The sequence below is a fragment of the Salvelinus sp. IW2-2015 genome, linkage group LG32, assembly GCF_002910315.2.
Source record: "Salvelinus sp. IW2-2015 linkage group LG32, ASM291031v2, whole genome shotgun sequence".
NCBI lineage: Eukaryota > Metazoa > Chordata > Actinopteri > Salmoniformes > Salmonidae > Salvelinus > Salvelinus sp. IW2-2015.
Window position 1 is genome coordinate 6648475 of NC_036871.1, and position 16989 is coordinate 6665463.

At 45.6% G+C, this 16989-nt stretch overlaps 1 protein-coding gene across 1 annotated transcript in view; it reads left to right on the forward strand.

Moving 5' to 3' along the window:
* Nucleotides 1-16989, forward strand: part of LOC111956261 (collagen alpha-3(IV) chain) — a 62781-nt gene that overhangs the window by 26974 nt on the left and 18818 nt on the right. The window contains exons 12-31 of the mRNA XM_070436788.1: nt 1611-1658; nt 2454-2528; nt 3306-3350; nt 3747-3809; nt 4115-4159; nt 4948-5001; nt 6307-6348; nt 6546-6645; nt 6796-6831; nt 6930-7103; nt 7322-7414; nt 7608-7697; nt 8315-8385; nt 9346-9534; nt 11880-12054; nt 14153-14245; nt 14525-14632; nt 14777-14871; nt 15039-15189; nt 15439-15555. Of these exons, the coding sequence (XP_070292889.1) occupies nt 1611-1658; nt 2454-2528; nt 3306-3350; nt 3747-3809; nt 4115-4159; nt 4948-5001; nt 6307-6348; nt 6546-6645; nt 6796-6831; nt 6930-7103; nt 7322-7414; nt 7608-7697; nt 8315-8385; nt 9346-9534; nt 11880-12054; nt 14153-14245; nt 14525-14632; nt 14777-14871; nt 15039-15189; nt 15439-15555 (1864 nt within the window). The remainder of the gene's footprint in view (nt 1-1610; nt 1659-2453; nt 2529-3305; nt 3351-3746; nt 3810-4114; nt 4160-4947; nt 5002-6306; nt 6349-6545; nt 6646-6795; nt 6832-6929; nt 7104-7321; nt 7415-7607; nt 7698-8314; nt 8386-9345; nt 9535-11879; nt 12055-14152; nt 14246-14524; nt 14633-14776; nt 14872-15038; nt 15190-15438; nt 15556-16989) is intronic.

The following is a 16989-nucleotide window of genomic DNA, read 5'->3' on the forward strand; positions in this document are numbered from 1 at the left end:
ACCACGCATCAGCCTATAGGTGCGTCTCAGCCGGCCAGAGTCTGCGTCGCCCAGCGGTGCCTGAACTGCCCGTCTGCCCAGCGGCGCCTGAACTGTCCGTCTGCCCAACGCCGTCAGAGCTGGCCGTCTCCCAGCGCCATCTGAGCCATCCGTCTCCCCAGCGCCATCTGAGCCATCCGTCTCCCCAGCGCCATCTGAGCCATCCGTCTCCCCAGCGCCATCTGAGGCCATCCGTCTCCCCAGCGCCGTTAGAGCCATCCGTCTGTCCCGAGCCGTTAGAGCCGCCCGTCTGTCCCGAGCCGTCAGAGCCGTCGTCAGTCAGGAAGCCCGCTAGACCATTCGTCAGTCAGGATCTGCCAGGGCCGCCACCCAGACAGGATCTGCCAGAGCGCCAACCAGACAGGATCTGCCAGAGCCGCCAACCAGACAGGATCTGCCGGAGCCGTCAGTCAGCCATGAGCGTCCAGAGGCGTCAGCCAGTCATGAGCTGCCTACAGTCATGAGCTGCCCTACAGTCATGAGCTGCCACAGTCATAGCTGCCCTACAGTTATGAGCTGCCCTACAGTCATGAGGCTGCCCTACAGTCCGGAGCTGCCACTCAGTCCGGAGCTGCCATTAGTCCGGAGTTGCCTCTCTGTCCTGAGCTACCTCTCTGTCCTGAGCTACCTCTCTGTCCTGAGCTACCTCTCCGCTAGCTACCTCCAAAATCATGTGGGGCCTTGGGGAGGATTCTTAGGCGAAGGTCGTGGGCGAGGGTCGCCACTCAAAGGACGCTAAGGAGGGGGACAAAGACAGTGTGGAGTGGTGTCCTCGTCCACCGCCGGAGCCGCCACCGCGGACAGATGCCCACCAGACCCTCCTCTTGAGTTGTAGGGGTGCGTTCGGAGTCGCCACCCAGGAAGGGGTACTGTAACGTCCTGACCAGAGTTATTATGTGTTTTGCTTGTTTAGTGTTGGTCAGGACGTGACTGGGTGGGAATTCTATGTTGTGTGTCTAGTTTGTCTGTTTCTATGTCCAGCCTAATATGGTTCTCAATCAGAGCAGATGGTATCGTTGTCCCTGATTGAGAATCATATATAGGAGGCTTGTTTTGTGTTGGATTTTGTGGTGTTTGTTCCTGTCTCTGTTTTGTGTTCTGCACCAGATAGAGACTGTCTCGGCTTTCACGTTTGTTGTTTTGTTATGGTTGAAGTGTTCACCTTTATTGTCTAATTAAACATGTTGAACACTAACCACGCTGCATTTTGGTCCTCTCCTTCATCCCAGGAAGAAAGTCGTTACAGATAGGATAGATGTAATGTTTGCCATGCTTCACTTGTCAAATCCTCTGTCATCCACTAGTGCATATGGTTATGGCTTGTGGCAATTGGACTGGGCATGTCTCTCTTGCCTTTATGGGTTCTGTACAGCACTGTGAGATATCAGCTGATGTAAGCAGGGCTATATAAATACATTTGATTTGATTTATCAGAGATAGACATAACCCAACGCGTGTGTGTGTGTGTGTGTGTGTGTGTGTGTGTGTGTGTGTGAACAGTATGACATTGGGCTATTTGACGTCAATGGAAGGTAGCTCAGTTGTGCTGTAACTGTTGACCTTTTCTGTAGGGTCAAGAGGGACGCAGCTCTAGTATCCCTGGCCCTCGTGGTCTAAAGGTAAAGACAGTCCTTCATTGTAACTCATTATTTTTGCTTTATTCATCCTATGTATAACTCGCCTAAATCTCCTAGTCCTCCGATCTCCGTTAGCTGAATCTCTCAAATGGAATACTTGCTTACGTTTAATGCTTGATTGTATCTCGCCTTCGTTTCTCTTATGCTAAAACTCATAACCATAAATATAATTTGTACCTATACAGAATCCAATTACTTCAGTACCATATAAATGGTGGCATTGAATGCCTTTTAGAGTAATTTTTGTAGTTATAAAGACATGGCCTTCTTTGCACTGCCACCGTGTGGCCAGTCTGTGGAACTGCACTTGAAATATGAAGGCGAGAACTCTCTGTGTTTTCTTGTTTGTGTTACATGTATACCATAATGTAAATGTGTGTTAATATTTGTGATTACCGGTATCTGTTATACTAACCCTGCTGTCCTCTTGGACCAGGTTTCTCTCAATGACTAGCTCATCCTAGCATCCTAACATCATCATGTGCATGTACTGTATATGTAGCCCATGGGGATGTATGAAACTACTCCTCAGCCTTAAGTGTCCAGCTTGCTTCGCCTCATTAGCTAGCTGTTGAGGTGGCGCGATCAGCTAAGATGCTTTAGGGAGCACGGTCACGTGTGTTTGCGAGGCAGAGGTCCAGAGTTCGCGCCAGGTATGGGCCGACGTGGTACTTGCTAAGCAAGCAGTGTGATGTCCTTTACACATACAGGTGGATGAAATATGAATTCCATTCAATGTACAGGATATATGTCTGACTGGTTCCATTTCTCTTCTAGGGACACCAAGGGCCTCCTGGAGTCCCGGGACCGAAAGGGATCAAACTATACGCCCACGCTCCCTTCGATATGAAGGTATAGTCAAGCCATGTCAGACCTGGGTTCAAACACTATTTGAAATCTTTAAACTACTTTGAGCATTTGCCTGGAGTGCTGCCTGGAGTGCGAAGTGGGTGTTTTTTAAATTATTTTAGATTGGTTTCATTGCAACAGGCAAGTTCAGTATGTCACGAACCGGCTCAAAGCCCGTAACAAAAGGGAGACAACGTGGAGATAAGGAGTAACAAAATATATTTATTAAATAAAGTAACCTAAATGCAATTAACAATGGTGTGTGTAATCAGTAGAGCACAGCTGACGTTTTACCATCATTTCGGTTAACCCAGATCTAAAGTATTCCGTAATTGGTCAGATGCTCCATTAAATTCTGGGTCCATACGGGTTTAGAGAAGAGATAAAACGAGGATCAGAGTTTGAACGAAGAGCTCCACCCTCTCTCTTTGCAAGTTACGGGCAAATCTATGTCCCCTCCCCTTCAGAATTTCAAAAGATGCTAACTCCTGCAAAATCGTGATTTGTCCAACCACCGGACAGATCTACAGTACCATTTATGTTTACGTAGTCTGTCCACGAGAGATTACCAATACCACAACATGACCTTTTAGTGCCCGCAATTGTGACCTGATAATAATCTTTTTAGTGATTAAGATTATCATTATTTGTGATTAATCAATAAATACTGTGATGTGTGTGGAGTAATATCTACCCTATAAGAAATCTGTATGACAAATCAGACAACCTCACTGATTGGTGTGATGGAGGTCAGCTGACCCTCGTCTTTTCTCTCTGCAGGGAGAGATGGGTGAACTGGGTGAGAAGGGCTGTACGGGTTCACCTGTAAGTCATCTCCTTGTTTCTCACTCATGCATATCTAGCTTTTAATCATCTACAGTATGTTTTATGGGCAGAATCCACTTACATCTTATTTGACAGGGTCGTATGGCATGCATATGACAGTGTCGTTACACTATGACATTTTAGTCTACCATATGACAACCCTGACATAGGGAGGTTGTAATGCAAACCGGCTACCTCTGTCGCGATAATGGTCACCTGACATGAGTGGCCGTAAATGGACATGTTATAACGCCATCATGTTCATGTCATAGTGACGCGATCATATAGTGTCTCCTGGAATCCTAGCTTTAGATTCGGAGGTTTAACAGTCAATCAGATGAACTGTCCTGTCTTGACTTGTCTGTTTGTTCAATCAATCTCTCTGTCTGCCCTCAGGGTTATGCTGGCCACATCAATTTTAAAGGAGCGAAAGGGGACCAAGGGAACCTTGGTACTGAGGTATAACACTGACTCCACATATGGTATAAATGTAATTTGAGCATTATGCCAGTATACTGTATAAGTGACTGACCGACCTACGGAATGACACGCGATACATGGTGTTATGACCGATGTGGTTAGGATGATGAGAGTGAAGGGAGGATTTCATGCCTCTGAGCAGTGTGATAGAGTGAACATGTGATGCAATGTGATAATGTGGTGGGGGTTTTGATGACTAGCTGTGAAACAGTACTAAGTGATAAGAGGACTGCGAGATATGCCTTCTCCTTTTGGAGGACTGACTATCATGAATTCTCTTTTAGGGAAGGCCAGGGAAGGATGGGGATCGAGGACTCGCTGGATATGAGGTAGCTGTCTTATCAACTGACCAGGAAATCCAGGGGTTGTCGTACTATCCTCGTGGGTACCGGAAGTCCCCACYAGGATAGTAAAACAAGGAAAACTTCCCCTGTGGCGACATTTCCCAGGTCCCCATGAGGACTATTTTAATTTTAGGGGTTGGGTTTAGAGTTAGGATTAGAATTAGGAGATACGCTTTATGGTTAGGGGTTAAGGTTTAGGTTAGGATTTTGAATGGAAATCAATTTGAAGTCCCCATAAGGATAATAAAATGTGTGTGTGTGTGTGTGTGTGTGTGTGTGTGTGTGTGTGTGTGTGTGTGTGTGTGGTGTTGCCACACACACACGTCGTCCACACACGCACGCACCACGCACGCACGCACGCACGCACGCCACGCACGCACGCACGCACGCCACGCACGCAGCACGCACGCACGCACGCACGCACGCACGCACGCACGCACGCACGCACGCACCACGCACGCAGCACGCACGCACGCACGCACGACGCACGCACGCACGTGCCAATAATCCTAGCTTTTAATCTCACCTCTCAGCCCATCCCACCTATCTCCATAAACCTCCCTCTTGTGATTCCACGTGCCATATATTTTTTCAACGGTGCTGGGATGTGTTAAATAAATTCTTAACCTTTCTAATCGCATAGTATCTTACAGATTGTTGAAGATTTATATTTTTAGTAATGACTTTAATGTTGATTGATTGACTATGGCTTTCCACATCTCACAACAGTGCTATTTGTAAGGTTAGATTAATTATACAGTCTTGCCCTTCAGGGGAGAAAGGGGAATCACGGTTCAGCAGGTCCTGATGGAATCCCTGGACCATGGGTCAGTCATTACCACAATTATTTTCATGTTTATAATATGTGTGTGTGTGTAATGTGTGTGTAATGTGTGTGTTGTGTGTGTGTGTGTGTGTGTGTGTGTGTGTGTGTGTGTACACAGTGCATTCAAAAAGTATTCGACCCCTTCACCTTTTCCACATTTTGTTACTTTACAGCCTATTCTAAAAATAATTTTTATCCCCTCATCAATCTATCGTTGTCCTGTTGGAAGGGGAATCTTCGCCCCAGTCTGAGGTCCTGAGTGCTCTGAAGCAGGTTTTTATCAAGGATCTCTCTGTACTTCGCTCCTTTCATCTTTCCCTCGATCCTGACTAGTCTCCCAGTCCCTTGTGCTGAAAAACATCCCCACAGCATGATGCTGCCACCACCATGCTTCACCATAAGGATGCTGCCAGGTTTCCTCCAGACGCTTGACATTCAGACCAAATAGTTTAATCTTGGTTTCATCAGACCAGAGAATCTTGTTTCCCATGGTCAGTGTGCCTTTTGGAAAACTCCAAGCGGGCTGTCATGTGCCTTTTACTGAGGAGTGGCTTCCGTCTTGCCACTCTACCATAAAGGCCTGTTTGTTGGAGTGCTGCAGAGATGGTTGTCCTTCTGGAAGGTTCTCCCATCTCCACTGAGGAACTCTGGAGCTCTGTCAGAGTGACCATCAGGTCCTTCTCCCCTGATTGCTCAGTTTGGCCGGGCGGCCAGCTCTAGGAAGAGTCTTGGTGGTTCCAAACTTCTTCCATTTAAGAATGATGGAGGACACTGTGTTRTTGTGGACCTTCAATGCTGCAGAAATGTTTTGTACCCTTCCCCAGATCTGTGCCTCGACACAATCCTGTCTCTGCGCTCTACAGACAATTCCTTCAACCTAATGCCTTGGTTTTTGATCTGACATGCACTGTCAACTGTCTGACCTTATATAAACAGGTGTGTGCCTTTCCAAATCATGTCCAATCAATTGAATTTACCACAGGTGGACTCCCTTCAAGTTGTAAAAACATCTCAAGGATGATCAATGGAAACAGGATGCACCTGAGCTCAATTCCGAGTCTCATAGCAAAGGGTCTTAATACTTATGTAAATAAGGTAATTCTGTTTTTTTAAATGTGCTTACATTTCTAAAAACCTGCTTTCYCTTCGTCATTATGGGGTATTGCGTTTAGATTGATGAGGAAAATATTTATTTAATCAGAATAAGGCTGTAACTTAACAAAATGTGGAAAAAGGGACTTTTTCCGACTGCACTGTACGTGTGCGTGCGTGTCTGCCAATGATAGATTTTTTAATGTGTCTACAGGGACAGAAAGGTGGTCAGGGTCAAGATGGTGACCCCGGGGAGGTGAGTCAATGTGCCTGAGATTTTGCCTGATAATGTCAGTATCAATATAGGTAGAGAAGTATCTCAGAGAGTGCTGATCTAGGATCAGTTTAGCGTTTTAGATCATAATGATAGAATTAGAATGACTGAGATTACATGAACTCCTACTCTGAGACGCTTTAGGAACACATGCCCTGGTCTCTCTGGTCTCCCAATAGGTGATCATGATTGGCGAGGCCGTGTTTGGCTCCGGGGGTGCCAAAGGACAACAAGGGTTGGCTGGCCCTCCGGGTCCCACTGGAGTTACTGGTCCCCCAGGTACTCTACGCACATCTAGCATACACACCTTCATTGATATTCACCCTCCTATCCAATCAGACGTTGAGTAGCACTGTATAATCCCGCCTCATTCACCAACTTGACCAATAAGTGTGTCTGTATAGCTAAACATATCAACCTGTTTTCCAGGTAGCACCGGTTTCCAGGGGCCTTCTGGACCTCCAGGTAAGTGCTGATCCTCACTCACTCACTCATTCCCTCACTCACTCATTCTCCATCATCGCAATCGAGTGTGTACACAGGCTCTATCTCCTCCTTCACAGCTCCTAACTACAGAGATGATCCCTACAATCACGGATTGAAGGGCCACAGTGGACCTAAAGGAGATAAAGGAGACCAAGGACCCATCATCCACGGCGAGCCGGGCAGAGAGGGCTTTCCAGGAACAACTGGGGAAAGTGGAGACCCTGGACCCCCAGGACCATCTGGAGACTCAGGTAGACTTACTCTCCAGAAATAATGTCATGTTCACAGCTCTGATATTCCAGCCTTGTTAAGTCAACCTGATCTCACGAGCTCACGTTTACTTTTCACATGATGAGAAATGAAGCAAATCAATAAATTACTCCCACAGTCATTTATTGAGGTAACTTTTTGACCCCGCTGGGATCTTGTTTGATTACAAATAAGGTACTTGTTTTTTTTCTCGTTGTAGGAAATCTTAAGGGCTTTATAGGACCTCCAGGGGATAAGGGAGCCAAGGGTTTGACAGGCGAACAAGGTTACAGTGGCCAAAATGGTTTAAATGGTGAGCTCCCTCTGATTCTTCATGGTTTCTGATTGGATGGTCATTCGGGGTCATCACTGCTTGTTGACGGGGCTCTCCACAAACCCTTCTGTCTCATTGGTGGAATTCCACCGACGTTGGCATTGTGGTGTGTCACTTGGTATCAAGTGTGTGTGTCACTTTGTGTCATTGTGTCACTCTTTCTCCACTACAGGCCAGAAAGGAGAGGTCTGTAGGTTGTGTACAGGAAAAGGGTCTGGAGAGCCGGGACCCCCAGGACCCCCCGGTCAGCCTGGAATCCCAGGTAACAACACCTGCAGCATAAAAAAAAGTTCACATAGAAATGTATTGTGTAAGGGCGTCCCGAGTGGCGCAGCAGTCTAATGCACTGCATCGCAGTGCCAGAGGCGTCACTACAGATCCGGCTTGGATCCCGGGCTGTATCACAACCGGCTGTGATCGAGAGTCCCATAGGGCGGCGCACAATTGGCCCAGCGTCGTCTGAGTTACGGGAGGGTTTGACCGGGGGTGCTTTACTTGGCTCATCGCGCTCTAGCGACTCCTTGTGGCAGGCCAGGCGCATGCAGGCTGACCTCGGTCGTGAGGCGAACATGTTTCCTCCAACACATTGGTGCGGTTGGCTTCCGGGTTAAGCGGGCGGGTGTTAAGAAGCGCGGTTTGGTGGGTCATGTGTCGCAGGACGCATGACTCAACCCCCCTCCCGAGCCCGTTGGAGAGTTGCAGCGATGAGACGAGATCGAAATTGAGGAGAGAAAGGGGATAAAATACATCCACAGAACATTTTTATTGTGTAGAACAAAACTGATTGTCTGTCACATAGAACGGGGGATAGTGTCAGCTCTTCATTATATTTCTACCTGTAACACTCAGAGTCCATTTGAATACACCCTCGTCTCACAGGCTTTAATGCAGGACCAGGGCCCAAAGGAGAGCCAGGATTCAAAGGCCCATCAGGACCACCTGGACGACCGGTAAGACTACCTACATCATTACTCCACTATACAGATACTAAATGCAATTTTATTTTACCTTGCAATGTCACTGTGACACTGCCTGGGGTTTTGCAGTTGTATTATTTCCATAGTGACACCTCTTCCTTTGTAGTGTTGCTGAGATCGGTGGTTCCCAAACTTTTTTGAACTGTTAAATTTCCCCCATAAATGTATCTATTGACCGCCATCTCATCGGATCCATACTGCAAATCATCTATTTTCTGTGACAAAACATTTTTAATAGATGAAATAGGGTTTATTTGAAATATAGTTTGCATTATTCATTTTTGTGTACCCCTTTTAAGAGCGTCCCGCAATCCTCGCCAGAAAGAAAAAAAGCTCCAGTAAAATAGGTCTTTAGTTTTGAAAGGTTTGAGCTAGAGACCAGCGGTTGTATGCGTTGTAAAGGTGCAACCATGGACACAAAGCCAAATACTCTGTTTGTTTCTATAGCAAATCTGTGGTAATGTTTCTCACAAGCAGAAAAAAATGATACAAGTGACTTTTCTCGTGATGCGCGCCCCTCAAATGATACAAATGTAACAGCCTGAGCGCACGATACAGATGTAACCATGTGCCGTTCAATTTATTATCTGAGCGGCACTGGTTCTCCCAATTCAAAATGCCATGTCCACAGGTCACTTTTCTAAGTGTTCCAAAAAATGATCAAGATGAGGAAATGTTTTGCAGCACACCTGAGCTCCTCAAGGCACACCAGTGTGCCGCAGTGCACCGGTTGAAAACCACTGGTTCAGATCTTGTATCCATGTTGTTGGTAGGATACCATATCATTGGTGTTGCTTGGGTACTGTATCCATGGTGCTGCTGGTATACCGTATCCATGGTGTTGCTAGGATACTGTATCTATGGTATTGCTGCAATAATTTATTGAAGGTTTCTGGGTTACCATATCCATGACAACTCCTGTCTGTCTTACAGGGTCCCCACGGCTCATCGGGTGTTCCAGGGCCCCCGGGGACGAAGGGAAATCCAGGTTCCCACAACCACCACGGGATAAAGGGAGAGAAAGGATCCCCAGGACTAGCTGGCAGATCGGGGCAGGACGGCAATCACGGAAACCCTGGCTTCCCTGGATTCAAGGGCCAACGAGGCCCCAAGGGTGATCCGGTGAGGATTTTCAATAGCTACTTTCTTCTGAAATGCAGAGCAATGATTTTAATGCATTTTTAAGTAAACTGTCCCTTTAAAGGGGGGCTGAGCTTACTGATTTGGCCTTGATATTTTAGCATGCTAGTGGACATGACTGAAGCCAAACGTAAGTTATCTTGGGAGTGTGGTTTGGTGGTGTGGTTTCATGTGGGGAAAAAGGGCAATGGAGAGGTAAGCGAAGCTAGCTATGCTATGGAGAAAAGTTTTGAAGTTGAAGACTTCTCGTGTCGTGGAATATTCCAATCAAGTGAGAGAGACTTTCTCATTTCTTCAAACAATCATCTTTATTTAATATTGATTAATTGTTTAAATGATGAAGCTGGTCGACCGCACACTCTAAAGTGTGTTGCAGAGAGTTTAACCTCACCGACAAACCTGGTTCTTATATAAACTCAGCAAAAAACGAAACGTCCTCTCACTGTCAACTGTGTTAATTTTCAGCAAACTTAACATGTGTGAATATTTTTATGAACATAACAAGATTCAACAACTGAGACATAAACTGAACAAGTTTCACAGACTTGTGACTAACAGAAATTGAATAATGTGTCCCTGAATAAAGGGGGTGTCAAAATCAAAATGAACAGTCAGTATCTGGTGTGGCCACCAGCTGCATTAAGTACTACAGTCCATCTCCTCCTCATGGACTGCACCAGATTTGCCAGTTCTTGCTGTGAGATGTTACCCCACTCTTCCACCAAGACACCTGCAAGTTCCCGGACATTTCTGGGGGGAATGGCCCTAGGCCTCACCCTCCGATCCAACAGGTCCCAGACGTGCTCAATGGGATTGAGATCCTGGCTCTTCGTTGGCCATGGCAGGACACTGACATTCCTGTCTTGTTACTTCAACACAGTCTGCACTTGGATCTTACCTGAAACCTGATAGTACGAACTGGCCATGACTGACCCAGCAGACTTGGACCAGCTCTGCAACGCCATCTCCTCCAAGGAGCCCTCATTGGTAGACACGAGGACATGATTCGTGGTCTGATGGAAAGGTTCCAGGATGTGGCCGAATGTCACGTCCTAGCATTGGACACTTTGCGGGAGCAATTCCGTGGGTTGGCTACTAGGCAGCCTACCACGACGGTAACCTCCCAGCCCCTCAGTAACCCGGCTCGTAGCAGCGCCATCACCCCGGTTTCCCGGGAACCTCACTTACCTCCCCCGGAGCACTACGATGGAGATTCCAGAACCTGCCGGGCCTTTCTCTCCCAGTGCTCCCTCGTTTTCACGCTGCAGCAGTCTTTGTTCCCCTCGGACCGCTTGAAGATGGCGTACATTATTACGCTGGTGACCGGGAGCGCACTCGCCTGGGTCACGGTGGTGTGGGAGCAACAATCCACCGTCTGCCTCAGTCTGGAGGTATTCGTGGCGGAGGTGAACATTTTTCCGAAGCTAAGGTGTTCGGGAGAGAGGCTGCACGGAAGTTACTCCAGCTTCGGTAGGACTCCCTCAGTGTTGCAGACTATGCGGTGTATTTCCGCACACTAAGAGTGGAGGGTGCCTGGATTATAATATATATATATATATATATATATATATATTCTTTATAAAGAGAATAGATTCAGGCCGGTGACACCGTTACTATGCAACTGCCAGCTGTGTACGTTGCTGAATGCTTGCTAACAAGTTTTGTTATTTTCTGCCAGAGCCATATTATATATTTTAGATTGATTTATTTTTTTAACTAGACAAGTCAGTTGAGAAAAAATATTATTATTTACAATGACAGCCTAGGAACAGTGGGTTTACTGCCTTGTTCAGGGGTAGAACGACATACTTTTACCTTGTCAGCTCGGGGATTTGATCTAGCAACCTTTCGGTTTCTGGCCCAACGCTCTAACCACTAGGCTACCTGCCGTCCCTTTGTTAACTACAGTATCAGTATCAAATAATTTCTCAAACTAAATATAAATGTTGATATTAGTTAGCAGGGGTCTTTACTTCAACATTATTGTGTTTTGGTGGATTTCCAATACCGTTTAAGACTTTTTCTGGTAGTTTCCATCAGTTTGACTTGAAATCAAAGCCTTTGCTAATGCCAGATTTTTTCGGGGGAATATGGTTGAAAAATGTATCGATGCCTTAATTTCCCCAAAATATAGTCTCTTAGCTTTCATTTGACGCCCAATTTGACATTTTCCAATTAACTTTACATTTTGGTGCTAATGGGTCCTTTTACATGGAAATGACATTTTATGAATGTTCAACATTTGTTACTGTGAAGCAGTAACTAATGTTTTGTGAAGAACTGATGTTTGATGACGGACTGAGGTTATGGTCTGTCCTCTCTGCCAGTACTATGGGCCGCCGGGCCTGAAGGGAGATGTTGGTGTCCCAGGCCCTCCCGGACCACAGGGATACCAAGGACCAGATGGGTCTCCAGGTCCAGTAGGCATAGGACCTCTTGGCCACCCAGGATACAAAGGCAATAGTGGGGTACCAGGTCTACCTGGCATAGCTGGCTACCCAGGTAAAGCAAAACACATACTTGCATGCACACACCACCTCTCATTGAAGCCGGCAGACCGGGGTACTGCAAGCTGTTGTTTTTCGAAAGCAGAATCCTCCCCTATAGTCAATGTGAAAATTGCAATGTTCTTGGMCAATATTTGTGTAAATAAACAACAAATTTGAAGACAATCATGGAACCAATAATTACTTCTGTTACACCAGATGTACAGTTGAAGTCAGAAGTTTACATACACTTAGGTTGGAGTCATTAAAACTCGTTTTTCAACCACTCCGCAAATTTCTTGTAACAAARGATAGTTTTGGCAAGTCGGTTGGGACATCTACTTTGTGCATGACACAAGTCATTTTTTCAACAATTGTTTACAGACAGATTATTTCACTTATAATTCACTGTATCACTATTACAGTGGGTCAGAAGTTTACATACACTAAGTTGACTGCCTTTGAACGGATTGGAAAATTCCAGAAAATTATATCATGGCTTTAGAAGCTTATAATTGACATAATTTGAGTCAATTGGAGGTGTACCTGTGGATGTATTTCAAGGCCTACCTTCAAACTCATCATGGGAAAATCAAAAGAAATCAGCCAAGACCACAAGTCTGGTTCATCCTTGGGAGCAATTTCCAAATGCCTGTAGGTACCACGTTCATCTGTACAAACAATAGTACGCAAGTATAAACACCATGGGACCACACAGCCGTTATACCGCTCAGGAAGGAGACGCGTTCTGTCTCCTCGAGATGAACGTACTTTGGTGCGAAAAGTGCAAATCAGTCCCAGATCAACAGCAAAGGACTTTGTGAAGATGCTTGTGGAAACAGGTACAAAAGTGTCTATATCCGCAATAAAACGAGTCCTATATCGACATAACCTGAAAGGCCGCTCAGCAAGGAAGAAGCCACACTCCAAACCCGCCATAAAAAATCCAGACTACGGTTTGCAACTGCACATGGGGACAAAGATCATACTTTTGGAGAAATGTCCTGTGGTCTGAAGAAAAAAAAATAGAACTGTTTGGGTGCTTTGCTGCATGATGGACTGGTGAACTTCTCTAAAAAATTATGTATATATTGAAGCAACATCTCAAGACATCAGGCAGGAAGTTAAAGCTTGGTCGCAAATGGGTCTTCCAAATGGACAATGACCCCAAGCATACTTCCAAAGTTGTAGCAAAATGGCTTAAGGACAACAAAGTCAAGGTATTGGAGTGGCCATCACACAGCCCTGACCTCAACTGAAAAATCTTGTGCGAGCAAGGAAGCCTACAAACCTGACTCGGTTACACCAGCTCTGTCAGGTGGAATTGGCCAAAATTCACCCAACTTATTGTGGGAAGATTGTGGAAGGCTACCCGAAACGTTTCACCCAAGTTAAACAATTTAAAGGCAATGCTACCAAATACTAATTGAGTGTATGTAAACTTCTGACTCACTGGGAATGTGATGAAAGAAATAAAATCTGAAATAAATCATTCTCTTTACTATTATTCTGACATTTCACATTCTTAAAAATAAAGTGGTGATCCTAACAGGCATAAGACAGGGAATTTTTACAAAGATGAAATGCTTGAAATTGTGAAAAACTGAGTTTAAATGTATTTGGCTAAGGTGTATGTAAATTTCCGACTTCAACTGTATGTCCTTCAATTGATTTTAAAAAAAATTGCAGGATAATTTAGTGGCTAATAGCAGCAGCTTGCAGTACCCAGGTCGACCAACTTGAGATACTCAATGAGGGGGCAACATAGAGCTAGCCTGCAACGTCACTTCCTGGAGTAGCTCAAACGCATGTTATGTCTTGAAAATCTCCCCCATGAGACGCCATCTTAGTCACTAAAATCGACTTACTTGGCTTCAAATGCGCTATTGAGTCTTTACATAGGAATGAATGGTGTCACGTGATCTATGACTTTGACCATTCATATACAGTCCATGGCTCACACACACACATACACTTGTACCACATTTGAGCCTCCTTTGCGTATATTATACTCTTTAATTGTGTGTGTGTCTATGATGACTGTCGTCCTGATAATTGCCCCTATTTATGCTGATGGTCTGACCCAATGTTCTCCCCCCCTCGATCCCCACCAGGTCAGAAAGGTGAGCCCAGCAAAAGAGTGGCTTACCAGGGAGTCCCAGGCCCACCAGGACAGATGGGGCTGCCTGGGTTACAGGGCCCCCCAGGTGAGCAACCCAAATGGGGCCCTAACCACAGCATGAGAGAGGTGGCTGGAGGTCTATACTACGCTGAGCTTGGTGGCATTTCCAAACCGATATGCTTTGTTACAATGGTTAAACAGAGCAAATCATCTTTGCTTCCAGGCTAGAATTGAACACCAAACTGCACTCCGACCCAAATTGAAGTTTTGCTTTTAGTAGCTTTACTGCCATTAGCACCTGACAAAGACCGTTATGGTCAAAACATGATAGGAAATAATCATTGAGTTGAGTTTGTCCACACAGGTCCTCGTGGTAGTGCTGGTTTACATGGAGTACATGGTTACCAGGGGGAGAAAGGAGACAGTGGTGGATTCTCCACCCTGGGAGGACGAGGACCCACTGGAACGAAAGGTGAGTCATGCCTACATCTCTTTAAAGTATAAATTTTACATTGTATTATATTCAAGTTTTTTCCAAAATTTTACATCCAGTTACTTGTGAATGTATGTGTGTGTGCATTTGTTAGTAGGACTAGTGTTGCTGTCTGTCTCCTAGGTGACAAAGGGCACCCGGGACCCTCAGGTACCTCTGGAAGCGGCTACCCTGGACGACCCGGCCCACTGGGAATCCCTGGGGTTCCAGGGTCAAAGGTCAACTGAACACCGAACCTGCCATGTTTGTCTGTRGATCTATGTCTGTCATTACCCATCCATCCATCCCCCCACCATTCCATCCTTTCATCCATATAGCCTTCAAAATTCCCTCAGTCGTTCCATCCATCCCGCTAACCATTATGCATCCTTCCATCTACTTTCAGGGTGATGTTGGGTTTGGGGCCCCAGCTCCAGTCGGCCCTGAAGGTTTCCAAGGTGGTGTTGGGGCCCGGGGACCTCCAGGAGACCCAGGGCTACTGGGACGACCAGGGAATCCAGGACCAATAGGACTCAATGGGTCACCAGGCCCCAAAGGTACTTACTGTACACACGGATGGACACAGAGATAGGACAGGCAGACAGACTCAGACACGGGATGGGCATGGGACACACACACACAGATACAGACGTGGGACACACCCACATTTTGCTAACTCCATTTCTATCACACACTTCACTAAAGCTCTCTGAACGAATTCATCCACACTCAACAGCATACACACAGATGCATTTACATACTGGTGCATGTACTTCCAAAGCAGTTATGGCCTTGTCTGTTTGTAGGAAGTAAAGGTGGGGTAGGTTCCCAAGGACCACCTGGTTACGCACATACTGACTGTACAGGAGCCACAACCGGACCACCTGGTCCGCCAGGACCAGCAGGCAGACCCGGACCTCCAGGTGAGCCCGTGGAGCCTGCTAATGTCCCCACACCATGTCAGAAAATACATCTTTCTTCAAGGCATCTCACTCAGTTTCCTTCATTCTTGATTATTCTTATGTGGCTTCTTCCCTTTCTCTTCGCTCTTCCTTCTCTTTCATCACTGGGAGCACCATGTCATTTCAACATGGATAATTGGGTAATGTTTGGTTGAGACATTGATCAATCAGATTACAATCTATATTCACCCACTCAAAAAGACAGCCAAAAGATAGTTGAATTTCCAATGTGTTATCACTATGCTTTCAAACATCTAAAAGCACAACCAAATTCCAATGGGGAAACAATGTCAGATTTTTGGGTAAATTGTCACCCAAATGTCTATCACTGCGATTTCAACCATTTTAAAAGCCCAGGAAAGTTCGAATGGGAATACATTGTCAGATACTTTCTTCATTTATATGACAGATTGTGTTATCGCTGTGCTTAATCTAATAGCAGAACCAAATGACATCGATTACAGGTGAGATTACATTAATGTAACGGCTCTCATTTGTAGAATGACCGGACCAAGGTGCAGCGTGGTAGGCGTACATCGTCTTTTTATTGACTACACCAAAACAAAATAACAACGACAAAAAACAAAAGCGAACAGTTCTGTCAGGCACAGACACTAAACAGAAAACAAGATTCCACAACCTAATGGTGGGAAAAAGGGCTGCCTAAGTATGATCCCTAATCAGAGACAACGATAGACAGCTGCCTCTGATTGGGAACCACACTCGGCCAAAAACAAAGAAACAGAAAACATAGAATTTCCCACCCGAGTCACACCCTGACCTAACCAAACATAGAGAATAATAAGGATCTCTAAGGTCAGGGTGTGACAATTAAAAGTACATGGTGCAAGTGATCAGATTATTACAGCAAGTGTGAAGATGTTGTGCTGGAATGTTTTATGTCTGTGCTTTTCTATTAACCGTTTTCTGTGATCATGCAAGTGACTGACTGTACAAATCTTCACTATCAGTAGCTGCAATTTGGCAGTACGCCCAGACCTTTGTTTTATGAACAAAAGGATATCTCAGTGTCAAGGTCTCAGCTTGGAGAGAAGAAGCCTAGGGAGGTATTGGTCTGTCACATGTTCTGAACCAGTATTGGTCGGTCACATGAATGAAACAAAACAGTAATGATGAATTAATTATGTTAAATCATGTAAATATAACTTGTCTGTGTATAGCTGTATATAAGACAACTGCTGGGACTGCCCCAGCAGAGCTCCTGATTGACATGTGTACTATGGTGCATTGAGTTGGTTGGAACCTCTCCAGCGCGCTGATAATAAAGGATGATTCATTTAGGATTGACTTCGAGTGTCCCTGGTGGTAATTTCCAAGACATGGTGTTGAATTTCCAAAACAATCTCCACAGACCTGCGATGACCTATGCATCCT